General features: G+C 41.2%; 2 protein-coding genes across 2 annotated transcripts in view; one reads left to right on the forward strand and one right to left on the reverse strand.

The window, feature by feature from the left end:
* The window catches only part of LOC311012881 (uncharacterized protein), a 203874-nt gene that overhangs the window by 165600 nt on the left and 10410 nt on the right, over positions 1-27864 (reverse strand). The gene's annotated exons all lie outside the window — the stretch shown is intronic.
* Positions 974-27799, forward strand: prkci (protein kinase C, iota). The gene is made up of 18 exons (XM_084007402.1): positions 974-1282; positions 11462-11583; positions 13061-13150; positions 15265-15315; positions 15919-16004; positions 16372-16509; positions 16611-16665; positions 17822-17877; positions 18831-19007; positions 20298-20395; positions 20857-20943; positions 21052-21187; positions 21339-21426; positions 22992-23117; positions 23569-23648; positions 23960-24049; positions 25811-25926; positions 26013-27799. The coding sequence occupies exons 1-18, from the start codon at positions 1200-1202 to the stop codon at positions 26098-26100; spliced, it is 1767 nt and encodes a 588-aa protein (XP_083863528.1). The 5' UTR covers positions 974-1199; the 3' UTR covers positions 26101-27799.

Here is a 27864-nt window from a genome sequence, read left to right on the forward strand (position 1 = left end):
GAGAGAGTGAGAGAGAGAGAGAGAGAGAGAGAGAGAGAGAGAGAGAGAGAGAGAGAGAGAGAGAGAGAGAGAGAGACGTGCTGCAAGGCTCATTGTGTGACAACTCTCCCGGCGGCTGTGTGATCGCGAGCTGTCAGTAGTTTCATCAAGGACGAGGAAGAACTAGAACTAGAACTAGTTCTCTCTTTACATCCATAGTTGCAAAAGGATGCTCCTTTCGTGTGATATTCAAATTATGTCGGAAATAGTTCTTGACAAACCTGTTTGAATCACCTGGGGAAATGTTTGAACCAATAGAAAATGTGCAATCTATAGTTTGAACATACCAGAAGGCACATATGTTTACATAGCAGTGACTGACAGCAAAAATGCTATATTAAATTTGCATTGCATGCATACACAAATCAAATTGATAAATGTAATGCTCGTATTTGTTGTATATTTTTTTTTAAAGGTGTAGTTGCTGTCTATGTCAACAATTATAATGCTGTGTGTAGGTTGACGTTGTTTCCTTCATTTATTAAGCACATGTCCGTTTCACATTTTCTCTTCAAACTAGCACAGCAGCACAAAGAAGCTCTAAAAATAAACGGAAATACTCAAAATGCATTTGCTTTTGTTCCCGTTCAATGTTGTCGTTATTTCCGTACCAGGGCACTCGAATGCGCGACATGTCTCCGGGGCTTGTGCGATGACCGAGCTCAGATGTTGAACATGAATGCATCACTTACCCACGTAGAATCCTTAAATTGGTACAGTCGGAATGCAGGTAAAGTATATATATGTCACTTTTTGGAGATTATACTGTATAATACGGCGTTATTATGATTCATACACTCAATATATAAATCCATGGAACAGTTTATATCACATTTTTTAACGTTATGTCTGTTTAACGGCAGCGTACATGTCTGTGTGTCTGTATGCGCCTCCCCGAGCATTCCGACAATGGACTCGTCCGTTGTTAGGCCTTTGCAGTAGGGAGTTGTTGGCGGACCCCGCAAGTTTTTCTTTACTTTACATGTTATTTTTGTTTATCTAAGGAAGGTCGAATTCCTTCATTTTCATCAACACTTTCCTTGTTGCTTACTCGGTGTGACGAGGGACCTTAAAACCGAGTGTTTGGGGCGTGGTACACAACTACAGAGCCAAAGAAGGAAGGAAGGCATCGTTGGTTCGGGCTGACCACGGCTGAGCTTATGATGCCGACGTTGCGGGACAGCACCATGTCCCACCCCGGCGAGAATTCCCACCAAGTCCGGGTGAAAGCGTACTATAAAGGGTAAGGAATCACCGTTCATCCCGGCATATCACCGACCTTTTTAGCAAGCCGACTAGAAACAGTTTAGACTTGGGAGAGGCAACTAACCAGTTGGCTAACGTTAGCTAACCCAGCTAACGGCTTGCTAATGTTGGGTACCAGGTTTAGGTAAACTTGACCAGGCAGGTGAAACTGTCCAGACCTGTTGTCAGTGTAAAGCCAGACTCTCCGTATTGTTTAACACATGTGTCAGCTAGACGGTGAGGTTTTTTTAGTGGTTCGAATTAAATCAAAGTTTAACTTGGTTATCGATCGTGCTAATGTCTTAAATCTGACAGTTTTGAAATCTTTGGAGACAAGTCTGTCAGCTAGTTAGCTAACACTTGCTAACATTGGCTGTTAGCTGACTTCACTAGCCTCATTATAATACGATTTATGACTAACCTGGCATGTTGTTACACACTAACATTCATTTATTTTAGCCAGTTTTGCCGAATTACCAAGATTGACGTTATACCATTTAGGGATTGCAATATGACAGCAAGAAATCATGACGGTCTTTATTGGTATCGGTGACACCATGGTAACGGTTGAGGAATAGAAAACGAAATTAGGTTTTGTTGTCATGTTGGACTGCCTGCCTGAGGTCGAGCTGCAGGGTTAGTTTCAGAAGATATTCTCAGGTATTTTCACAAGCATAACAACATAAACAATCGCACAATACAGTCTGTCCCCAACCTCAGCCCTAACTAGGACAGCAACTGATGGCTTTTTTCATCATTTCCTCCGTTGAGTATTATCTTTTTTATTAAGTAATGAATTGCTTAGTCTGTGAAATGTCAAATAAATAGTGAAAATGCCTACCACACGTTTTGACAGCCTTATATTTGTCCTCAAATAGTTTTCATCTTCTAAGTCCAAAGCACTAATATGTTTAATCTGTGATAATTTGAAATTGAAATTCTTAAAATTTGATAATCAGTAACAATAAAATATTTGACTTTTTTTTTTTGCTTCATTTTATAACTGAAATGATTGTCACATTAGCTGCTGATTCATTTCCTGTTTATTGATTAATTGCTTAAACTTTAGCCCTAACCAGTCATCTCTGAGATAACTGGAGAGGAATAAGCCCTGACTGCAGCTGTGGAGAGCACCGCTGTCAGAAACACCTTCCGAATGGGGAAACTTGAACACAAGACGAATAATAGATTTAGAGTTTTTTTAGAGTTTTTAATACCAAACCTGGCAGAGGCAGTTCAGCTTTTTTTTTTACTTGGATGTGATAATGGAAAAAAATGGTCACCCAGTTCATTTTCCCGACACTCCCTGCCCCACTGTCTGTTTGATGAAGCCGGTGATTTGAGCCCAGCCAAGACTTGAAAAACGTGAAGTGCAAGTAACCTCGGCCAGACCTGTTGTATTTCTCACTGGCTCTGTGACACGCCTCAAGAACACTGTAATGTGCTCTGATCATTAGGTGTCATTGCACAGAACAAAGCATCCGAAGTATGTATGAGGCTACAGCTCAGGAATCCCAGCAATGTTGCCAAAGAGGGACTGCAGTAAGATGGTCTGGTTGTTTGGCTATTGTTTTGGTTGGACACATTAAGCCACGTTGTCATCAGTGTTGTTATTCTTCCCCTGCAAACGTTAGATATGGGAGATTGTATAGTTGCACAGAATCAATATATTTGATTGGTGCTGTCCAATCGGGTATCGGTCAGTACTCTTGCCTTACTATTTTTATAAAATTGTAACAACACAACTTTTCTTAACCTTCTCAAACACTATGATTCAAATGTGTATACGCTTAAAACAGCATGTTGGTCTACTTCTACACTTATCCATCAAACTATTTTTGATAGTTGTCGCAGTCATTTTCAAGCAAAAATAGTGAACAAATATTACACATTCTTAGGTCCCAGTCTTTTTAAATGGTAGGATTTGCTATTTATTTTTGTCATGTGTTTAAAGTAAACTGAATACTTTTGGGTTTGAGCTTTTGCTGTAGACAAAACAAGACATTTGAAGATGAGACACTGGGCTCTTCAAAGTTGTGTTTCTCACAATATTTTGGCATGATTAATATTTAATTTGATAAATCGACACAATAAACCACAGATTAATCAATAATGAAAATAATTGTTATTTCCCGCCCTCTTAAACATGTGACACTAATGTCCAGAAGTCTACAGAAGCTGACTTCACTGATCAGTTCCATTTCTGTCCTTCAAAGTTGTCATCAATTAAATTTGCAGACCGACTGATTCTTTGTCCTTTTCAACCTGAAAAACACCCTAAACTTTATTCTCCCAATGGCCTTACTATCCTGTGGTAGTGTCTCAGCTCATCTATTTTCAGTATCGTGTCCTCCTTGAGTCCATTCATGACCATTTGCATGTCTGTTGTCGGCCAGCGTCAGCAGACTGGTGTCAGCCTGTAGCAGTCTCAGCCTGCCACTGGCTCGTCTTCATTTTGCTCTCATTCAGGCTGATGGTCAAAAGGGAAGGTTGCAAATGCACTGACCACATGACTTAAAGAGACGCAAATAGTTTACTAAGGTAGTGGATGTACTGGAATAAAATGTGTGGTAGGGCTGAAACCAATAATTGTTTTTGTTATCAATTAATCTCCTGATTAAACAGCAAATCCTTACATTTAAGTCTGGTACAAGTAAAGATTTGGGCTTGGAAATGGACTGAAACGATTGTTCATTTATCAAACTTGTTGCTAATGAATTATCTTTTTAGCTCTCGAGCATAGCAATATTGAGACTTGTGTATAATCCTTACACTATCTATAGAGACAACATGTTTTATTATACTAGGATTTAATATTGGTTTTGATTGTGTTTTTTATATATTATTTTTACAGTTTAATATTAAGCATTTACTACCATATCATACGTTTTGCCTCCTGATCTGACATTTTGATATTGGATATCCATCAATAGTCTGTTTGGATAGATTTTTTTAGACATTTTTTTTTCTACATAACGCTGACTAATGCCCACTTATTAGTGGGCATTAGTGCTCTCCTTTAGGAACTATATAACTTGCATCAGAGAGTTCCCTTTACGATTGCTCCTATAGTCTTTATGTATGTCAAGTGTATTAATGGGGCACCGGGGAGAGTTTTTGACAGACAACTTTTATCAACCATGGTCCTGATACTGCAGATTGGCTCTTTTGTTACTTAAATTACGTTTATCCTTGTAATGTGAGTGAGAAATGAATCCAATAATTACTGTGTATTTAATGTGTGTTCATTTATAATTTTTTTAATTCATCACATGTTGTTATTTTGTTTGGCCCGAATGGACCAGCAGGAGTTTCACAAAGTTTGCACATTCTGTGTATGTTAGTTGTCGATGTCAGGTTTTTGACCAAATATTTTCTAGTTTGGAGGAATTTGTTTGTGTTGCCTCAGGACCGCAACCTTCTCACTCAGCTTTTTCTGTTTTTTTTAATTTATTCATTTATTTTTTGCAACTATGCAAGGTTCCGCATGATGTAAATTTAGTCAGATTCTGTTTACATAGATTAGCCGCACAGACACTCACGACCCTCGTAGATGCATCAGGCATAAATCTCGCTTTAAACAGAACTAATTTGCATCTGTGGTGTTTCCCAGCTTGTGTACATATCTGTTTTGGGACTATAAGCAAGACTATTATTTTTAGCGTAACAAGTTGTGCCCAAGATGGAGCATCTCCAGGGTCGGGCGAAAGTGCGCCTGACCTGCATGGGTTGTGGTGACGTCTCATCAGCCGCAAACGTGACGACCCCCTCCCCCCCCATTCTCCCATTCAAACAAGTGTGTTGCGAGACCAGACAGAGAGACATTTTGTGTCTGTGTTCAGCTTTCAGTACTGTTTTAGCTTCTAACTGAATCTGTATTCCTGTTTTTGCCTCGGATATCTGCTTTATTTTACTGTTTTGCTTTCAGCTGTAAATAAATTGTCGCGGCTGATTAAAAAGCCAACTTTTCCTGATTTTGCTGCTTCTTAAAAGCTTTTCAATTACAAAATAACCAACTTTTATAGGGAAGATTTTGTAGGAAATGTAATGTTTATCCACATTTTTACAGCCACTCCTTTGACTAATAGGCACAACCATTGTTACACAGACCTTTAAGGTGGTAGCCCTGTAATGTAGATGCTAATCTCTCTCTCATACTGGGCTGACATGAAGAGCCAAGCCAGCATAGGGAAAGCAGCTAAAGTCAGTTGCATACAAAAATGCTAAGCTGTTTATACTGTACCAGGTCGTCTTGACAAATAACACATTTCTGTATGTCAGGCCAGAAACATGCTTTTTATGGCTTCTTATGTGCCAGATCACCTTCAGGTTTCCTTTAAAACATGTTGTTTGGCAGGAAACTGGGATTACACCGGCTCGACCGTTGATATGGTTTTCCTCTTTTGAAAGGAGTTGCTCTTCCTTTTCAAAGACTACCATCTGAATCAGTGCTTCCAGGCTTGGCTTTGTGTAAAATATGGGAAGCATTCCTTGTTATGTCATTTACATTTGCTATGAAAGTCCCTCACTCGCTGAGCCACCTAGTTGTCCAACCCTCACCCACCCTCCCATCCACCGACGCACATCTTCACATTCTAACGGCTACATGCTTGTGACGTATTGTCTGTTACAGCGTCCACACATCCTCACATTGTGTGTAATACAGCTCAAGTGGTCGCATACACGTGTCAATCTGTCGTTTCAAGTGTCCCAGACTCAGCAGGAGAGCGTTTGGTTGGTCATGCTGCGAGGAGCAAGGCTCCCTCATGCTTAGCACAGCCGGAGCGGCATGTTGCCTGGAGACTGCAGCATCCTGTCTGCTTCATTCACCCGTTTTTTGGCTGGACCGTAGAGGGCCAGTCCTATAAGTGGCTCTGTGGCTGAGTAAGTTACTGACTGTGGTTGCATGGTTGGTTGCACCATTGGTCAGTCGAGCGACGTAGGCCTCCAACGTAGGGCTGTTCGATTTTGCCCCAAAATAAAATCCTGATTTTCTTCTCTCAAAATCCGATTTTCGATTACGATTATTGTGTGAAATGAGAAAAGGCAAAGAAATTGTTTCAAATATGCTGTTTTTTATTGAACATTTTGCAAATAATTTCCCCATTGGGATTTGAGTGCAAACCTTGCTCTTATTAAACAAAAAATCCCTCAAAGGATTAATATAAAGAACAGTCAATGAACTTTTGCCATCTGGCTTTGCTCCATGTTATCTTCTTGTAGACCTCTTGTAAACAAAACAAAAAAGAGATTGGGATTAAGAGAAAAACCTCACTTTCACATGTATATTAAGGTGTGTCCATTAAACATAAAATTAATGAATAAAGTGCAGAACTTTAACTTAACTAACTCCGAACTTTCACGTTTTTAACATCGTCCTAACTACATAATCGCGATTACGATTTAAAATCGGTTAATCGAACAGGCCTACTCCAACGTCATCGAGGGGCGTTGCTCATGTCGACTGATTGAGCCGAAACAGTCACGTTCCAGACTCAATCACTAGCTGCAGTGTTTGTATGTGAAATGCAAAGCTGGAGAAGTCAACGCGTTTAGAACGCACAGAATACAGTAGATCTACAAGCAAATCTAAATCCCCCACAGCAGCCATAGCTAACATCTCGACAATCTGACTGAACTCCTAATAGACAGTAAAACTCTAAGTGAAGCACTGCAAACTTCAACATGTTTATGTGATTAATTGGCTTGTTGGAGATAACTGGGCTGTTTACTGTGATAACATTCTTGGTTGGCTTAGCATTTTTAATAGAATTAGCCAACACTCAACCACTGGCAGCACCTGAAACTGTGTTGCAGAAGCATTATAAGAGAGGAGCTTCATTATATTGTATATTAGAAGCAGTGTGATGTGTTGTTAATAAAACAGGGCTGGGGGGTTGAGAAAGTGGAAGGGACAAGAGAGATGCGCAACACGGGGGGGGAACAACTGTGTTGAAATGTGCCAACTTTTGCACCAGCACATATTCATTCAGGAGCATGTGATTATTCTGGATACCCGAGTGTGTGAATGTTGCTTGTGTGAAGGTGTTGCAGGGGGCATACCCATGCGTGGCAGCAGTGACAGGGAGATGGATAGTCTTGGCTGTTCATGGAAGCCCAGAGAGGCACCCGGACCCTTCTTCCTGCTTGAGCGCTCACTAGTGACGAATGGCTTCATGCTGGGCAGATGGGCCTGCAGAGTCCTACTCACGGCAGTTCAGACGCCAGGGGCACAAGCCAGCACTCTCCTCCTCATTTTAATTTAGCTGTACTTGAGAACGGCACACAGCAGAGGAATGCCAGGTCTGTGTGGAATGCTGCTTCCTCCCAGTTACTCACCACTGATGAGCTCTCAGTCTCCCGCTGCACAATCCTTCTGCCTTCGTCATTCTGAGGAATTGCATAGCTTGGTTTCCTTCACCTAATACACATCCTCTCTTTATGAATGTAATTTTACTTTTTAAATTCTATTGGACAATGTTGTGTTATGAACGGTTTAAACATGCTGTATTTTCTATTTTCTTCTCTCACTTTCCAAATCAAAGCGGCTTCATCAAACAAGTCATCAAACAGCCGCCTGCTCAGCTGCCCTAGTTCTGGAAACACGGTCACTTTCACTCCAGTTAACTTCAGGCATTATTCGGGCTGCAACAAACAATTGTTTTTATTAATCAATTAATCTGTTTGGGCTTTAAAATGGCAGTAAGAAGTGAAACATGACCATCACAGGCCGTCACAAAGCAAAAAGCCAAAAAAAACAAAGTTATTCTTTAATATCATAGAAGTCCAAAAAAAGCAGAAAACAAAACAGTAAAATATTCCACTTGAGAACCAGATCATTCTTTTTTTTTTTTTTCTTGATAAAATTACCAAGGTATGATTGAGGTACGATGATTTAAGAATTGTTACCAGTGAGTTTTCTGTCAACCATCTTATCGGTTCATTGAAGATCATTTCAGCTTGAGTCATTTCGTTTTGTGAATACACCTCAAGCATTTTTGAAAATCCCAAAACGATATTGAATTAAAACTTTTTGATTTTTTTCTGGATCTGAAAGTGACACATTCAAACCCAAAGCTGTTCAGTCAATCATCAAATTCTCATCAGCTGGACCCAATGAATGTTTGGCATATGTTTGAGAAATTACTGAATGAATCACTCATCAATATAAACCAATATAATTGCTTTTAATTTAATTTTTCTTTTGAATTTTTTCTGACGCCCGTCTTAGCGATTTATCAACGAATTGTTTTAGGTTTACGGTAAAAATTTGACAATTTTTTGCTTGATTAAAGGACTTAAAAGAGCAGTGTGTAGGATTTAGTGGCATCTAGTGGTGACGTTGCATTTTGGATTCAACCGAAAACACCTCCTCCCCTGTAGAAACATATGACGGGACTCTGTTTAGAGCTCTGACTCCCTAGACTAATGGCTTATAATAAGGTAATGAAAACAGAATGATTCCTAGTTTCAAGTAATTATACTCCAATGAATGCAGAGAGGAATATTATATTCCATGCCAATATTCCTGCCAATATAGCCCTCTTAATCCTACACAATGTGCCCCTTTAGATGATCAATCAATATTTCATTTATATATCCTGTACTTGCTGTAGTCATTAGCTGAGCTTGTATCTGTGTCAAGGGAAGTTGTTTGAGGCACCTGAGACGTGGCTAACCTTTAACTACAGTGTACACACAGTGTTTAATGAACACCCACAGCTCGGGTTGAGTTGCACGTGAAACAGTAAAAATCGCCTGCTCGCATTACTACACTGCCAGGATTGACTGCAGTCACAGTGTGGGAACTTTTAGTGTACTGTTTGTGTGTACCGTATATATACACTGTCTGTCTTCTGATGTTATCAGGGCTTTGGCAGGAAGTAGAGCTGCCCCACTGATACTAGAGGAGTGTAGTTGCCAGTCCCCCCCTCCCACAGGCAATGATTAACACCAGCAGGATGGAGGATGAGGGTGAGAAAAGGAAGGGAGGAGGAGGAGGAGGAGGAGGAGGAGGAGGCGGCATCAGGCCTTACGTCAGTTTATTCTTGCAGAACACTTAATTCATTCTTGATGCATGATTTTTAAGTGAAGACTGTTTAATTCAGGCTGTGCGCAAGCTGCATGGTGTCGACGCTCAATAGTAATGTAAAGATGAAATATCAGTAAGTAATAAATCACAGTCTAAGTGTTATTTGTATGTGTTTGCTCCTGGCAGCAACTGACCCTGCAGTGACCCTTTTTACTGTCTGTGCTGCACTTGGACCTGCACAGGAGATGTCCTTGAAAGTGTGCATTGTTTGCCCCACATGTTGGGGGTTTTATCATCCTTCTGTAAAGCTCTCGAGTTGATGGGGGGGGGGAGGGTTGTCCTTGCAGGTCACTCCCTGGCTAAGACGGCTGAGGGCTGTTGCTTTATTACTCCACCTCTTTACCCTGCTTGATTTCTCTGGCCACTTTTTTTCTGATCCAACACAGGAGCTCAGACCCCCCCCCCCATGTTGCCCGTAGACCTGAAAAACCAAATGTGTGTACCGTCTATCTATTAATTCTCCATCGTAGTGTTGTAAACATTACTGAGGCTGGTCAGAGGGCTGGAAGCACTCAAACGGCACCATGAAATGATGAGGGAGAGCTAATCCCACATACAAGGATAAATGCTTTCCGTCACCCACCAGTACACTCCCTCTCCCGTGTCTCACCAGTGTGTGTGTGTGTTTGTGTGTGTGTAGAAGACTGAAGAGCCAAAGAGTGATGTACTTGTTGATTAAGTCAACTGTTTTGACTGCTTCTGATGGAGTGCAGTGGTGGACAGTGAGCCTTAACCAAAGCAGTCACAATACAACTACAATCACAATCATTTGTGATGTATTAAGGCAGGAACACACCGGCCCAACCGTTGGACGTCTGAAGCGTTTGGAGAGGCTCGGACGAGGTCGGGAACACATATGTTTGGTGTGTACAGCTGCGTCGGAAGCTTTCGGAGCCGTGCGGACGTTGTCTGATCAGACTGAGCATGCGAAGTCTGAGGAGGTGGGCTGTTGGACGTCTGAGCCATTGGATACTCTGATTGGCGGTGTGCTAGCGAATCAGAGTATCCAATGGCGGTGTGTGGGCGGGGCGGAAGTGACGATGGTTTCTCCGTATTACTCGTTCCCTACTGAGACGACGTCTTCGTAAAATAATGAGCCCGAGAGCACACAACGCGAGTGTCACCCTAGCCAGAGTCATCTTTCCAGAAATGCCAAGTATTTGGTCCACAAAGGTCTTCTCGAGTCGAACGAATACTGAACCAAGACTGTGTGCATTGTTTTTATCTGCACTCAGTTCCGTCATTTCCTGTTTTCCTGTTTTGGAGTACTGGCACGAGACTAGCGCCACCCGCTGTTAAGGAGGCTTATTGCATCTCGCGCAAGCACAGAACGTACACGCTGCTGTGGTGTCAGAAGCACGTCGAAGCGGTGTGTACAACGCAACTTTTCTGCCGAACGGGTCAGACGAGAGGCAACAGAGTGGGCGGAGAGTGGTCGGATAAGACAGTTGGACGTCTGGGCGGTGTGTGGGGGCCTTTATGCTCGAGTGTGTGGCTTTCTCACTAATTTTTATTTTTTCAGTCTTTCTCACTCTTGATTCTGCTCTTTTTTCTCACACCCACAATCATGCTGTATAGCTGAATGCACACATAAATGTGACAGACTGCTAGACTGTGACTCACACATAGCAGTGTTTGGGGGGAGAGGATGCTGTCTCACCTCCTTCTTTTTTTTTTTTTTTTCAACAACAACAACAATATCAAATATTCTCTGGATTGGTGCTTTTTCCTGTTCATCATAATTGTTTAATGAATGCCTTTTATATTAAATTGTGATTTCCTTTTTTCTCTATTTTCTGACATTTTGTAGACAAATCCAGAGATTGAGATTGCCCTTAAACTATAAAAAATACTAAAATCCCTTTCGTAAAATAAACATTTTAAATGTTTCTAATGGCATTTGTTGCCTTACAATCCATACAGCCAATACAGTGACTGAATACAAAACCTGTGAACCTCTTTACATGTAACATGTAACAGGGTTGGATGTAATGAACCGAAGCCAGCGACTAAAAGAATGGAACTGCTCGGCAGTAACCGCAAAAGTCAAATAAAAATAACTTGTCTAATCTGTCTTCTCTGCAGGGACATCATGATCACACATTTTGAGCCATCCATCTCATACGAAGGTCTGTATGGGGAGGTGAAGGACATGTGCTCCATGGACAATGACCAACTCTTCACCATGAAGTGGATCGACGAGGAAGGTACGACCCTTAAACCCTCACCTCTCCATACTTTACGGCTTCTCTCCATCTGAGCTTCAAGACAAGGGCATAAGAGAGAGAATTTGCCTCACAGGAGAAATGTGTTTATAAAACCAAAATCAAGTCATGGTCACCTGTGACATTCAGGATTAAACGGATTTAGAGGCCACTGGCTACGTTTGGCGGGGCCGTGTGTTATTGTAAACAGATGCTCACATAAGCGCACACACTTCCAGTGGTAACATGACCGAAGGCTCAATCTTTTCTCGTCAGTCAAGACTGTTCAGCCCTTCCTCGCCCAATTCCTTGTTGTCACTCAGTTAGTCAGGCAGCAGTAATAGTGTCATAGGAAAGATGGAGCCATCGGATCGCTCTGCTCAGGATAAGGTCAGCCTGTCCAAACTCATTAGACTATGATGATCTCCCGCTGGTAGCCACCCACACACAATCACTGAAGTCATTAGCCTGTCTGAGAAATAAAATCCGCTGATGGCCGTAATGAAGTACTCTGGCTGTCTCTCCGCTTGCTTCATCCATGGGAACCACATGCACACAGCTGAACTCGAGTAATTATCACTATCACATGTGTTATCACATTAGAGAATGTACCCGTGATAGATACTTTTGTAACCATGGTTTAAATGAACCAAATACCACCAACAGCTATGTGTCTTCGCTGTAACATACATGGACCCATGCACTCACAAATGTAATGACTTTTGCTGAAGCCAAAACTTTTCAGCAAAGTTAAACCAGACATGATAGTTTTCTCAGACCACCCACAAGTTCTAATTCTCTGTCAACCTGCAGCAGTTTTTATCTGTTTAAATGTACACTGTGTGTCATAGTTTCTGTTCTTGAGCAATGTTTAAAGCCAGCGGTTTGTAGAAGTGATTAGTTAGGTTGGGCACGAAGAATAGTATCGATGATCTCTGTGCCGACGCACACGGCCTCTCCGAGTGTGTCACCCAACTCCATCTGTTGGTGATAAGGAAGTAATTAAATCTGCGCCTGAATTATTGACTTGGATTGATCACCGTGCGTGCACTAGACCTGCACAATAAAAGGAAGTGGAATGGCTACATTGACTGCCGCAGATTGTTCTCACACACTTTTTTTCACAAATGTTTACACAAGTTCATGTGTTGCAACTCATATCAAACCCACAATAGTTAGACTTGTTTGTTTTTTAATGTCATGCTGCCCTACTGTATAATCCACCTTTGACTCCCAACCTTTTACCAATACGGCATGTTTATCACTCAATAGTCACTCTACCTTGTCTTGTTGCTATGCGCAATTAAAAGTAACCAGGCCATTGTCGATTTTCTGCAATTACCAGATCTCTTAAAATGTCATGCAAATTAAAAAGCTGGCTCCCTTTATCGGATTCAGGTAAATGTAGGTTTTGGTTGAAGCATTCTGCCTCTGATTTCTCTTTTTCTAACGTGGTGCACATCTTGTCCTCTGCTGTCAGGTGACCCCTGCACCGTGTCGTCTCAGCTGGAGTTGGAAGAGGCTCTGCGTCTCTACGATCTCAACAAAGACTCAGAGCTCATTATCCACGGTGAGCCTTCCTGCTTTCCACACCGGCTGTATTTATAACAGATCACAAACAGTTTAAGATTAAACCCGCTGGATGTTCTCTTGTTCTGTATACAATAAGATGTTGATTCACACCAGGTGAGGTCCCGATGAGAAGCCTGTTACTGTATCTTTTCTGCTCTACAAATGGTCCACTCACCACACTTTTTTTTTTTACAACCAGTCAAGTTTGGCAGCATTACTGTATTTTCTATTTGTGGTCATCGAGCTACAGTACTCCAGACCTCAGGCCAACAATGATCATTAAGGCAATTTTGGCAAGAACAAATCTTGACTGTTAAGTTGTCAACTGCCTGCCAGTACTAGGAATTAGGCTTTGCTGCTAATAATAGAAGTAATCATGCAAATGTTTTCATGTAAAAACACCTCACCTCATCAGAAAGTAAACAAATATTATTCAATAAAATTATACTATTAATAATACATTTTACAATTTACTATAGATAGTGTTATTGACATAAATACATTTTTCTTAGACTTATAATCACTTTTACAAGCACAACTAATGTAGACCAATATTTACCAGGACCTAAAAAATATCTATATTAATAATTTACACGATTTTTAGTTGCAATCTGGTTTTGGCATGAATTTTAAAATGATCCATCTGGTACTGATCCCCCTTTCAGACAACAACGGGCTTATAAATTTAGCAATGTGTACCTGGCGCATTGTCATAACCTAGTTTGGCTCTCTTTTAGGCATCCAGTCTTCAATGAGCCTAGCATTAGTGATTTGGTATCACAAAGCTGGTAATCAACAGCAGATCTCTGATCTGTTTTCCTATCCAGCTACAATGTAGACAGTTTCTTATGCCAAACCAGAGATTGAGGAAACAAGAATTGTAGTTAATGACTGACTGACATGTTGTATTTATAATCATAGGAGCTCGTTAACGGATGATAAAAGGGCATATTTTCACCCCAAAGTCACTCTGTGCTGGGAGTGTAAATGTATTGACCCTTTCAAGAATGAAAAACTTAACACAGCAATCAAGATGCTGGTATATAAATGGATTCAGTGACATCTCACTGTTTGTTAGCTATTTTCTCCTCGTCTCTTTATTTTGAATGTGTGAGGTTAACCTGCAGGTTAGTCATGCAGTGTAAGTTACCATGGTGATCGTCCAGGCGTCGATAACAAATGTAAATAACATATTTAGATTTGGTTCACCACCAATCTAAAAATCTCTGGGTTTGATGAGGAACCTATGCCGCTTTTTCAAATTGCCCCTGTGCATTTACACGGCTTACACAGACGGCTGAATTCTCTGCGCAACAAAGAAGCATCAAAACATCCGGTTAACGCTGCGCTGACCTGTGAAAATTACTTCTGCTCTTGACGTCTGTCTATTGCCCCTTCAGCTACATCACATCCCTGTCTGAGCTTAGTCTTCCTGACAAACAGTTGTAGAACTTCATGAGTCTAGAGGTCAGGGCTAACTCGGATGGAGGGTGGGGAGTGGGACATTTGATTGACAGGCGCTGAGTGTCTAACCATGTGACCCATGGGTATGGTGGCTGTGTGGTTAATGTAACGTTTTAATCAAATCAGAGGTGAGGGGTCAAGAGTGCAGTGGGATGCCAGGGAGACGGCGGTGGATGAACAGAAGATGGGGGAGTGGAGGAGAGGATGTGACGGTACCGCTGGGGGGTCATCAGGTCTGCTCGTTAATGAGCTTGTCGGCTGTAGCCCACGCCTCGCCTCTGACTCACACTGCCCCCAGTCTATCTCGAGCTGTCTTTCTCTCACACTTGTAAACATGCACACGCACAAATAATCGTTGTCGTCTTCTTTAAGATTGTGTATTTTCCCCATTTCCACTGTATGTTGTGCACACACACACGCACACACACACACACGTGTACCACCATAAGAACAACATTAGAGAATTTCATAGTGAATGGCTCGAGGCGACAGGTTTTCTACTGGTAGTCTTTACTGTTATCACGATGAGAGGAAGTGAAATCTACTTGGCAGCGTGTACACAACCGCACATTAATGCTGTAAGACTCGCCTCCTTTAGATGAAGTCGGCTTTCTAAATGTAACTGTTTTTTGTTTGTTTGCTTCCCAGTGTTCCCATGTGTACCAGAGAAACCAGGCATGCCGTGTCCAGGAGAAGACAGTGAGTTTAACCCTCTTTAGTTTTACCTAACTTAGTAGCAGTGGTCCCAAAGAAACTAATTTGGGGCACGTAAGAAAAACATACTTTCCTCTGGGAAATAGTTTCAATAAGTCACTCAAATTAGGCTCAATAAGATTTGAATTTGTATGAAAAGTATCATTGCAAAGACAGAAACCCACTGGACTACCGAAAAATCAACACTTAATTCTTTGACACTGGCCTTAGTTTAGCAACATAATGTTGGAATTATTTGATAATGTGGGAGAAAATCATAGTTCAGATGGGAATTTTAGGTTCCTTCGAGATCAAACTGATCCAGTTTTCCACATAATAATTCACACACACACTCACACTCGCACATACACATGTGAAGCAGAACTCAGCCCTCCGTCTGAGGGCGGCTGGGGCTCGGGAGGTAGAGAGGGTCACACTTTAATCAAAGTGTCCTTGAGCAAGACACTGAACCCCAAGTTGATCCCATTGAACAGGCCAGCACCTTTCATGGCGGCCACCATCCATGTACGAGGCAAATTGTATAGCGCTTTGGTAGAAAGGCACTCTATACATTCAGTCCATTTACCATCCATTTTGCTCTTTTCACAGAGTCTATATATCGGCGTGGAGCGAGGCGCTGGAGGAAGCTTTACTATGCCAGTGGTCACGCCTTTCAGGCCAAGCGCTTTAACAGGGTGAGACATGGCGCTGACTTTTGTTAAACTGTGTTTTAAACTGTGAGGCCCTTCACTCGTGCTCTTTCTTGACGTTAAATGTTTTCCTACTATATATATTTAATGTCTTTAACATCATCATTATTGAATTATTATAATGGGGAAATATCTTATTATTGTTATTTAACCTAAACACTAGTTACTGTATGTGTCTTTACGAAGGAGAATGAGACATCTAAGGAATGTCTTTGTATTGATTAATGCCGTAGGAAGGATGGTGATGATGCAGAACAATTTGATTGTAGACCAGCATGTCTTCATGTTTCTCCTGGAAGGAATGTGTGCTTCTTAGCAACGATGAGTTTTCTTTGTTTGTCCTCCTGAGCAGCGAGCCCACTGTGCCATCTGTACAGACCGTATCTGGGGTCTGGGAAGACAAGGCTACAAATGCATCAACTGCAAACTGCTGGTGCACAAGAAGTGCCATAAACTGGTGACAGTGGAGTGTGGCAGATCAATGATCCAGGTGAGGGCTGCATTAGACGGATAGAGAGTGGATCCTTACCATCCATGACATTTTCCATCTTTCAATGCTGATTTTACTTAATGACAAATGTTGTTGTCTAGGAACCAATCATGCCCGGCCAACCATCGAGTCAATTAGACCAAACTGAACAGCCAGGTAACACACAAACACACTCACGTGTACACACACACACACACACACACACACACACACACACACACACACACACACACACACAAAAAACTGGATAGCTCCTTTCATGCAAAATTAACATGGTTTAAAAGCACAAGAGACAAAGTGCCACAAACTGTGGCTGAAAGGTATGCATACCTGAAACATCAGTAGTTTTTTACTTTTTAATTTCACTCTTTCACTTATGAATTTGTAAGCCTTTTTGACTAAAATTGACTAATTTCCTGCCGTTATCTGATGTTTTGTTATTATCAAAAAATGCCATAAAGTGAGCAAAACTAACATTAGTCCATCTCGCAGTATTCTCTGACTTACCAACTTGTTTGCTCTTCATTTGTTTTGAAAGATTTAAATCTTTAACCACAGACATACACTTTATTTGTATGTTTTCAAAAGCAAGGGCATCCTGGTAGCCTAGAGCTTAAGATGTATACCCCTTAGTCTACCCATGTTTCATGTCTATCTCCATACTGTCAGCTATCAAATACAGACAAAATGTGGGTTTGCAACATAAACTAGTGCCCATCGTGTGTTTACCATAATATATGGTGTCACCCTATATTAACACTAACACTATATTCAACACTGTGTTTTTAATGTCTTAGTCTAGCTCCACCCAGACTACAAGTTGGGTCAGGTGCATTTGGAGTTTACAGCCCCAGACGTAAGTCCAGTCAGGTGATTGAGAGACTGACTGGAATGAGAGGGCTTAGGATCGTCGTTACTGTTGTTAGTGAAGCACTTGAAACTCCTTCTCCATAAATACTCACCAGCCACCTGGGAAATTGTGGGGTGCAACCCTGGAAACGTTTGTGTGCAGATATTGTTAAAGCCTGTTTTGAAATGCATGTTTGGATTATTATATTTTAAAGGATCACATGCACAAAACAAAGTTACTTTACACTTATTTTAAAAGTGGTGGTGTTGTGTTGTTAAACAAGGGTGTATAGAAAAGGGTATTTCCTTTACCAACCAAGCAGAAAACACGACTGCGGGCTGTGAACAAAGCCTGTGGCTGTCTCTCACCTACTTTCTCTTCTCTTTCCTCTCTCTTCTATATTTTTTTTCTCTCCTGCCTCCCCCTCACCTTCTGTCTGTCTGTCACTCTCTCCTCTCTCAGGCCCTCAGAATAAAGACTCCAGAGAAAGCTTGACTTACGACGGTGAAGAGAAAGAGGTGAGAGAGAAAAAAAAATCTTGACACTGAGGATGTGGGACTTGTCGTCTGTCATGTGTCACGTTGTTTAGATGGATGTTGTGTGTGTGTGTGTGTGTGTGTGTGTGTGTGTGTGTATTTAGAGTGAGAAATCTGTGCCGTTTGTATGAGAAGAGGGAGAGTAAGAATTTAAACACCTGTAATTGGAAGCAGGGTTTTTTCCTGCTTATTTTGCCATTGTGTGCATGCTGTACATGTGTGATATAGAGCGCATGCAGTTGTAGGCACCCTTGCTTTGCTGCGGGTATTGATTTCCTTTGGTGGAGCTAATAAAGTAACCTTTTATCACAGCTCTTAACACCTGAGGCTGATTAATGGCCACGGATGTAGTTTAGGATTGGGAGGGGGGGAAGGGGGTGCAGGAGCCCTGAAGATTGATAAAATTGGATCGAGTTGGACACAGATAGACAGAGATAAGAGAGGGCAAACCAAATGATCTTATCTCAGGTTCCCTGTCTGACTCTGGGGATGGGGGTTGTCACATGAAGCGAGGTTAGATGGATAGGTAGCGGAAACCGTTCACTACAGAACCGATTACAGAGGAGGAGAGGAGAGGAAGATAGGCGAGGGAATGGCGAAGGTGGTAATCAGGTTTACAGAGTAGTTGGACGAATACAGCGAGCGCTTAATCTGATGGAGGCAGCGTGATGGTATTTAATAAAGACAAGAAAGTCATTACTAAGATTCACTTTGAAAAAGTGGTGCGGTTAAAACTTCATTTACAAACCACCCAAAGGAAATCACCTCTGTACACAAACCAAATCACCAGATCGATCCACAGTTCATTGGGAAAAAAGCTATGTTGAGAGAGGCTGATATTCTGAAATGTGACAAAGTGAGACTGAGTTGTCCCTGTGTATCACAATACGTTTACCATTTGAATGACGGTCTTTCACGTTCCCCCTCTCCCCCAGGCACGGAGCAGTAGAGACACAGGCAAATCGCCTTCCAGCCTCGGCCTGGCAGACTTTGATCTGCTGAGGGTGATCGGCCGAGGTAGCTACGCCAAAGTGCTGTTGGTGCAGCTGAAGAAGACGGAGCGCATTTACGCAATGAAGGTGGTGAAGAAGGAGCTGGTCAACGACGACGAGGTAAACGGCGCTCGCGTATGACACACCAATCGTTATCGTTATGGATGGGTACGATTATCCGGTCATTTCAGATCCGGTTCCGCGGCCAATGAATTCCATATCGAATTTCTCATTCACAATCTCTCTTAGATATTCTCTGCCTCTTTCTCACACTACAAGTGTCTGCAAAGAAAGGAAAAGGTGAAGTATAAAAACCACGCGCTAACTCAGTTGTTAACAAGACTGACTTACTGAACCGTTACAAAGGGTGAACATGCTTCACCTCAAGTCAACAAAGCAACTGTGAAATGGAATATTTGCAGTAGCTTACTCCCAAGCTTAATGTTTTCCCTTGCAGCAAAAAAAAGAAAGATGAGTCAGGTTCATGAATGCCACATTGGCACGGACAAAATATGTGGTGACCAAAACAAGATGTCTTCATTCCCCAAAACATCTGTTAAGCAATCGATTCTTTATTCAATGGTTTGTTTGTTTTTACTTAAAAAACTTTGGAAGATGGTGAAAAGTAGTCATCTTCAAATGTCCGGCCCACAGTCCAAACAATATATTACATTTTCAATCAAAAATCAAACGATATTCTACTGAAAGGGAACAAATGCTCACATTGGTGAGGTTGGAATTAAAAAAATCATTGGTATTCTTTTTTTTTATTAAAAAAAAAAACTTTATCAACGAATTAAGTGTGAAAATATTCCATGACGTCAATCAACTTATCAATTAATTGACTAATCGCTTCAGTTTTAGGCGTTTTTTTTTATCTTACTGTAACAACTACAACAGCTTGTAATTCAGTTATCTTCCTTTGAGAGATGTAACACCTGCCTTGCATATCTGGGTCTAAAACACTGTGACTTTAGTTGACGGACCTCTTCCAAGCCATCAGTCTTTCTAAGAAGGTGTAGATAAACCATCATGTCATCAGACATTGATCACGACATACACATGTAACAGTACAGCCAGAGGCAATGGGAGTAGTTAGCCTTGATTAGATGCACTTAGCGTGATTGACAAACTGACAAGTGCCTTTCGATCAATGGTGAAGTGTTCTGCTGTCCCTGCGCTGTCAGCGTGAGCCGCATCCGTGTCCAGACATATTATCATCCAGCCATCGATAGACACCTGCTTCTACTGGCTCAGCCCTTTATCCTGCCGCTGCTCACCATGGTCTCTATCTGCACAGGATCTTCGATCAAGCACTGTGCTTATTCAGCTTTTATCATTTGAAGGGTACGGTGTCAGAATGATCTCTGATTTACACTTTGGGTGTGTCTTTGTGCGTTTCTCCTCCAGGACATCGACTGGGTCCAAACAGAAAAGCACGTTTTTGAGCAGGCCTCTAATCATCCTTTCCTGGTCGGCCTCCACTCCTGTTTTCAGACAGAAAGCAGGTGAGAGCATTTCAGACACCGTCTTCAAGGCTTGGGGGAAAGTCTGCAATCGTTTGTCAGATTTTGATGTCGTTTTAAAATCGAAATGTTTTTAAGCATATGACTGCTTACTGAAGATGCCCTGTCATAACAAGTCATACCAAAATGACAAAATTGGTTGATTGTCAGTGCAAAACATTACAAAGCGTTTAAAAAATAGTGCCTAAGAGCAAATCATCACCTGCTTCTGCTGTAATTAAGGTCCATTTAAAGGTAAATAGTCCACTTTGTTACGTTCAGAAAAAGAGTAAGAGTCATTTTACTGACTAAATAAGAAAGATTACCCTTAATTATATATATTTTTTTGCTTCATCAGGAATGTGTTGGTGTGGATTGATCAAATGTGATTGGCAGCAGATTGACTATATAATTATATTTTGTTTTAAAGTCCTGATTGGTTTGAAAATGTGCTTTTTTTACAGACTGTTCTTTGTTATTGAATATGTGAACGGTGGAGATCTCATGTTCCACATGCAAAGACAAAGGAAACTCCCAGAAGAACACGCCAGGTAGTCACACATTCTGTCTCACGTCTCATTAAAAGGGATAAGATTGATGTCATGTCATGTATTTTTTGGCGTTACATGTGGTTTTCAATACACCTGAATCTCTTTCAGATTCTACTCGGCAGAAATCAGTCTGGCGCTCAACTACCTCCACGAGCGGGGAATCATTTACAGAGATCTGAAGCTAGACAATGTGCTTCTGGACTCTGAGGGACACATCAAACTTACAGATTACGGCATGTGCAAGGTGTGTATAGCAGATTACTGTGTAAGGAACAAATGAGGCTTGGATGAAACCCCAAAGCACTTTGGATGAAAAGCACCTGCAGAACTGCATTAGTGTCTGTTCACCGGCCTCCGAGATGAGCTCGCAGCTGATGATCTTTTGGTGTTTGCAGGAGGGCTTGAGACCAGGCGACACAACAAGCACATTCTGTGGTACCCCCAATTACATCGCCCCGGAAATACTCAGAGGAGAGGATTACGGTGAGAGTTACAGCAAACAAGCACTTAAAAAGGCTGTCCTTTTATTTGCTATGATATAATATAGGAGGCGTTATGCAGTAATATCTGGGATGCTGCTCTCTGTAATGATTGTGGAATGCTACAGTGGTGCAGATTACTTGAGGAGTCTTTTTCAATTTAGTATACATACTATATAAACTAAAAACTAGAAAAATAAGATGAAACTTGAGAAACAAGCTAGAAATGAGCAAATAAACAAAATAAGAACAATACATTAAAATGAAAGCGAATACATTTGAAAAGGCAATTAGTAATCACAGAAGCGATTGGAACATCCTCTGAATCAATGCTACTCTATTTAAACGCTGGTCAAAAGCAATGTGGATAATGATGATTACGTTGTGTATGAATCAAACGTATTAAAGTCAAACAATTGCTAAGGTCAAAGGTTAACAATAGTGTTCAGTGCTACATGTAAACACATCTATAAATACAATAATGTAGAAATAGAAAATATCTCCCTGGTTACCAAAAGAGGTATCATAGCAATAAGACCCAAGTGTTAAATCATACACGTGATTTTTCATGTCAAGCTCAGTAAAAAAGTAGAATTGAACCAAACCATTGTTAATGTTGTTAGTTTTAACACTTGTGCTTTTTCTGCAATAGAAAACTTTAACATTTGGGCCGAACTGTAAATTGTTCCACCATCAAAGTTGCTGTATATGCATTAAAAATATCCCTGTTTTATATCCATTTTTCTGCATAATAAAAAAACTATCCAAGTTTGCTTTTATATGAAGACATATGGTTTTGTTTATCTGATAAAAAAAAACATAATTAAGCCCAATTTAATTACACATCTGCTACAGGTTTTTCATGAGCCCTGCCTTTACAGCCAGCAAGAAATAGTAATTACTTTGAGACTGAGTCAAAACAACAGAATATTTATAAGCTATGGAATATGCAAGACCATTAAAATGTGATTGTTTTGGAAATGTTCTACATATGCTTTTGGAAATGGGCCCCAATGCTTAACAATATCTTATCAAACTATTATTTCACCTGTTTGTTTTTTTTTTACATTTCACATATTGTGGTGCTCACCTTATTTTCAGTTTGTAGCTACAGCTTGTGAAGATTAATTATGCTGCAACTTTAAATATTATACTGTTTATTTCTCAGCTGACAAAAGGTCATTAGACGTCATTGAGTTGTAGTTATTTTATCCATTTTGAAGTATTTAAAGTTGATCTATAGATGTGTAACTTTTGAAATTCAACAGCTTTAATGCATATCCTACGTCTTTGTTTCAATACACTGTAGCCAAGCAATCAAGTCAAGTAGTGAAAGCATGCAAAAAAAACAAAAAAAAAAGATACGATGCTTTCATGGTGTGAGTTGTTGCTATAGAAACCCTGAAATAATTGGGTGCTTTGTGCAAATAATTTAAAGTATATGTGTTTAGAATTGTGCTTTAACCTCCACACCCATTGCTGTAACAGCAATGGGTGTGTATTATTGTGTTGATTCCCTTCTTGTCATAAATATGATTTGGAATATACAATGTGTGTTTGTGTCTTCAGGGTTCAGTGTGGATTGGTGGGCGCTGGGTGTGCTGATGTTTGAGATGATGGCGGGCCGGTCACCTTTCGACATTGTCGGGAGCTCTGACAACCCAGACCAGAACACAGAAGACTACCTCTTCCAAGGTAACACACACACACACACACACACACACACACACACACACACACACTGCTAGGGTTTATAACCGGAGGAAAAACAGCACAGTAGAAAGATGTAACACCTTTGTATTGACACCTTTCCATTGGCCACTTCTCACAGTGCCAGGCACATGCCATCTGTTTACAGGGAAATGTGTGAACGCTTGCTGTTATTTCATTGTAAATAATATTTAGAAATGTGTCAGTGTTTTCTTAAAGCTGACAGAAAAGTGTGGGTTGGGAATTCAACTGTAAAAAGATTATCAGAAGCCATTGACACGTCATTGAACGGCTTATGTTATACAGTACGTTCAACACGAGTATACCTGACAGGATTGAACTCATAACGGCAGCACTGTCAGTGGCACCATCATTTGAGCCTCAAGAGACCATCTGTCTCACCCCACTCCTCCCCTTTTTCTCTCGCCTCCTGCAGTAATATTGGAAAAACAGATCCGGATCCCCCGCTCGTTGTCAGTCAAAGCTGCCAGTGTCCTCAAGGGATTCCTCAACAAGGTAAGAAGGGGGTCAGACAGGCTGGAATAAATCTTAAAGCAGTGTTGCTGGTCCTTGAGAATGACATTATTATGGTCTTAGTGGGAGTCAACTGCCATCTCTCACTGTACGCGTTTTTTCCCCACCACCGTCATTCTGTCTCAATGTGGCTCTTGTGTATATTATTCACCTATCCATAATTTGTGTTGTTGTTTTTTTCCACCTTTCTTGCAAATCCTCTCCATTACTTGTGCGCTGTCTGACTTTTTGTATGTCGTCTCCCCCATCATTACATACGGTCTCTCACCCTCCTATCACCCTCTCTCCCACAGGACCCCAAGGAGCGTCTAGGCTGCCACCCTCAGACAGGCTTTGCTGACATTATGGGCCATCCATTCTTCCGAAACGTCGACTGGGACCTTGTGAGTCGCTCACTTTAATCATTTCCATGTTTCTCTCTCTCTCTTTCCCTTTTCTTGATTTGCCTTGTTCGCCACCTTGATCATGCTTTTGATCATAATTCCAAATGAAGGAAATCAGTAGTGGTGCATGCTGGTTGCCAAACGGGTTAAAATCAATCCATATTATCAATTGCAGAGAGAAGGGGAAAACAAAAATCTCCTACTGGCAACAGAAGGTCAAGGCTAAGTGCACGGGGTCACCATCTCTCTCTGTCTCTCCTGCCCTGCAGGTGTAGAAGCTCTGTCAAAGCTGATTGTTATTAGTGATGGCATGAGACACATGTCGTTGTGGAAAGCAGGCAGATATTTAAACAGTTAAGAGGACTGACAACAGCAGGTGGAAGGAAATGAGTGGAGACGGATCATAAGATGTTGAGTTAATGAGACGTTAATTGTCTTTTCATTTGTCTGACAGCGACAGCGAACTATTCACTCTCACAAGGAAGCCATTAATAGACCTGCAGTATGTGAGTGCAATTATGAATGTCGAGCAGGGTCTTGGAAATGAACAGATGAGTAAAACGTGCCTGACTATTGAGTATCGAGGAATCATTTTGAGGAAGTGAAAGCTAAACTTAAAATTCCCCGCCTCAGTTTTAGCGTTGAGTAACAGTGGAAGTCATTTAGGAGGGAATGGCATTCCTGTTTTATGACCAGAAACGAAACAAATGGCACAAATTTTATGAACAAAAAAAAAAAATGTCATACAGACAATCATTTGCCAGTTGCACACAGGTAAAGGCTGAACAAACAATTTACCAAGAAATTTCATTTTTGGCTCAGAATTTATACCAGTTGAATTTAGTTTTGTGTTGCATATTTCTCTCTCTGATAAGTCAGGAAGCCAGTTAATTTAGAAATGCATACATGAATAAAAGAAAAACACACCATATGCCATCGGTTGGATTAAAATTTGTGCAGGGGAAAAACTTTTTGTAACATTTATATAAGCATGATTACTCCAACTGAATTAAAAAGTTACACAATGTTGTAAATGATCAGGCACATTTAAGTCTCTTCTCAGACAGACGGAGATGACCTTTTATAAACGATCAGACAGACATGCACTAGTGAATGACATGACATGACCGACAGACAGACAGACGGGGCAGCTCAACAGGGATCACCATGACCTCTTTTTCCCTGTTTGGTCTGGAGCAGCGACCCAGCAGTCGGTCAGAGTGTCTGGAGGCATCATCTTACACTCCTCCCACATACCGCCCTCCTCCGTCACATGCACACACTCGAAACGGAAAGTTTGCCCTGCAGTGTGCCTATTGGCCTGCAGGGGGAGCGTTCTCAAAGACTCGTGATGCTCTGTATAGTTACCTCTACATTGTGATAAATGTAATCCGAGGTGCTGAGTGCGTCATCGAGGTTTTCGTCACCGTTTTAAATGGCACAATGGGCTGCAGTATTTGTGGATGGAAAGCTGCTCAGGATAGAGATGTTAGTGTATTAATGCTGGTGTCCTCTCTCTGTTGCATACATGACAAGCCCAGCTCCAGGCCAGCTAACAGTTTATCTGTCACTCTCAGACCGCAACTAACAATTATTTACATGATCGATTAATTATCGAGTTTATTCTTGAAGAATCACAATTTCCCAGAAGCCACAGCGATAACTTCAAATTGCTTGTTCTGTCCAACCAATAGTTACAGATTCAGGATATTTCTGTCAGACAGAAAAGGTGATCACCTGGTTCATGTGTTGTTATTCCAGCTGGAGCAGAAGCAGGTGGTCCCTCCTTTCAAGCCCAACATCTCAGGGGAATTCGGACTGGACAACTTTGATGCCCAGTTCACCAATGAGCCCATCCAGCTCACGCCTGATGATGAGTGAGTCCCCATTTTATTAGCATTTTCATCTCATGATAAACTGATGTCATTTTCACTGAAAATCTCTTTCTTTTTCTTCATCGTAGCGATGTGGTCAAGAAGATCGACCAGTCTGAGTTTGAAGGATTCGAGTACATCAACCCACTCCTGATGTCTGCGGAGGAGTGTGTGTGAGGGGGCGCGACGTCTGTGCTCATATACACCATCCACACACACACACTCATGCACGCGTTACGTGGCGTCTCAGTGTCTTCAAGCTGCATGGTTACGAGACAACCCGGCAACATCAACCTTCTGTTCAAGGGCCACACATGCACAGTAGAACGCTTATTTGCCAAAACCAGTCTCACACTCTGCCATTTATAACCACTTGCCCTTAAGCCTACCTTCTTTCTTAATTATTTTTATATCATGTAAATCTGCACTGATATTGATTTTCTCATCGGGGCCTCTTTATCAGTAGCCGACAAGGCTACTAAGTTCTTCCAAGGTTGCTGTACATCGGGGGTGGGGGATGAGGCGAAGCCCCCTGACAGATGAACTGAACATCCTTTCCTTCCAGCTGGTGGGGTGTTTTCAATGCATATTTTATTTGTATATATGAATCTACTATAAATATTAGACAGGGCCTTTTTAGCTTCAAGCCACACAGTCAGACAAAACTGACAACTTAATCACCATGAAGTCATTTTGGATTTAGCTTTGTCACAACACCCCCTTCTGTAGAAGAAAATCATAACCTAGCCTTTTAAAAAAGAAGTTAAAAATCTATATATTTTTCTCCTGTTTTATTTAACATCATTATATACGTTGTTCTAATGTGTTACATGTTCAGCCAGAGTAACGACCCAAAAGGGTTCAGGCCGTTGTTCAGATGAATACACTACAACATGTGGAAACCAGAATGTGTCTGCTTCAGGTCCCTTCTCCCCGGGAATGAAGGAACATATAGAGCCGCATCCGACCGACACTAACGATGAGTTCATGCTCTCAAACTGTGAATGAAAGCGCCCCGATGTGCAGGAGGAGAAAATGGCTGGAAGAGAAGCACACCATACCTTAACGCTGGAGCACAGGTTAAATGTGACTGTGCTATGTGACTATCCGTGAGATGTATCCATTCACACAGGACCAAAAAAACAACAACATTCTTCTGGAAAATGTCTTGCTGGTACGAATGAAAAGGTACAGTCCACATAATGAGATGTGCTGTACAAGACATGGAATTTATGTATTCATATTTTTAATACTATGCCTTTCTGAAATTTAAGGTCTGTCATTTTTTTTTTTTTTTTTTTTTTTGGTACTTTCTCCATTCCATGTATGACTTTTGTTGTAAATCAAAATACTGATTGTTGAAATGAGAGCTGGGTCCAAAAGCCACAGCACAGTACTTACTGTAAACTCTCTGCTGTGCCCTATTTTACCATATATATACCATAACTTGAATTAGATATATTGTAAAACGGCTCTAAAGCATATAAAGGCTCTGCAGAGCCGTTCTCTTCCCCCCTCACTGGAACGACACTGAAGCGATGGTGCACGAACCTCCGGACTCTCCTCCAGTCGATGCGACTCGGAAAATGTTTTTGGGCTCACGTGGTGACCAGAGGAACTCAATCATCTGTTACACATGTTACTTTAGTGTCTTTTTTTTTTTTTGTTACCTTTTTTTGTAAATCAAATTTAACTTTGAATCTTTTGGTTTTTATCACTACATTGATTCCAAAATGTTACTGGGTGAACCCAATGGAAACACTATTTGTTGTATTTGTTGTGTTTTGGGGATGTTTACCACCCAGAGGACTCTGCTGACATTTACTATTAGTGTGCAAAGAAAAAAACCGACAGTAAAATAAACATTTTATTTCTCTCCTTGTGGTAATATGTGCTTGTGTCAGTGTGCGTCTGTCAGAAGTGGCACACCACTGATTTTAC

The sequence above is a fragment of the Eutrigla gurnardus genome (assembly GCF_963514095.1).
Source record: "Eutrigla gurnardus genome assembly, chromosome: 4".
NCBI classification, from domain to species: Eukaryota; Metazoa; Chordata; class Actinopteri; order Perciformes; family Triglidae; genus Eutrigla; species Eutrigla gurnardus.

What these genes read in the sequence shown, in the direction of transcription:
- prkci (XM_084007402.1), top strand. Translation starts at nt 1,200, where the DNA reads ATGATGCCGACGTTGCGGGACAGCACCATGTCCCACCCCGGCGAGAAT. An exon ending in AGAAGACTACCTCTTCCAAG is followed by an intron (nt 23,118 to 23,568) that starts GTAACACACACA and finishes CGCCTCCTGCAG; the next exon opens with TAATATTGGAAAAACAGATC. An exon ending in CAGCTCACGCCTGATGATGA is followed by an intron (nt 25,927 to 26,012) that starts GTGAGTCCCCAT and finishes TCTTCATCGTAG; the next exon opens with CGATGTGGTCAAGAAGATCG.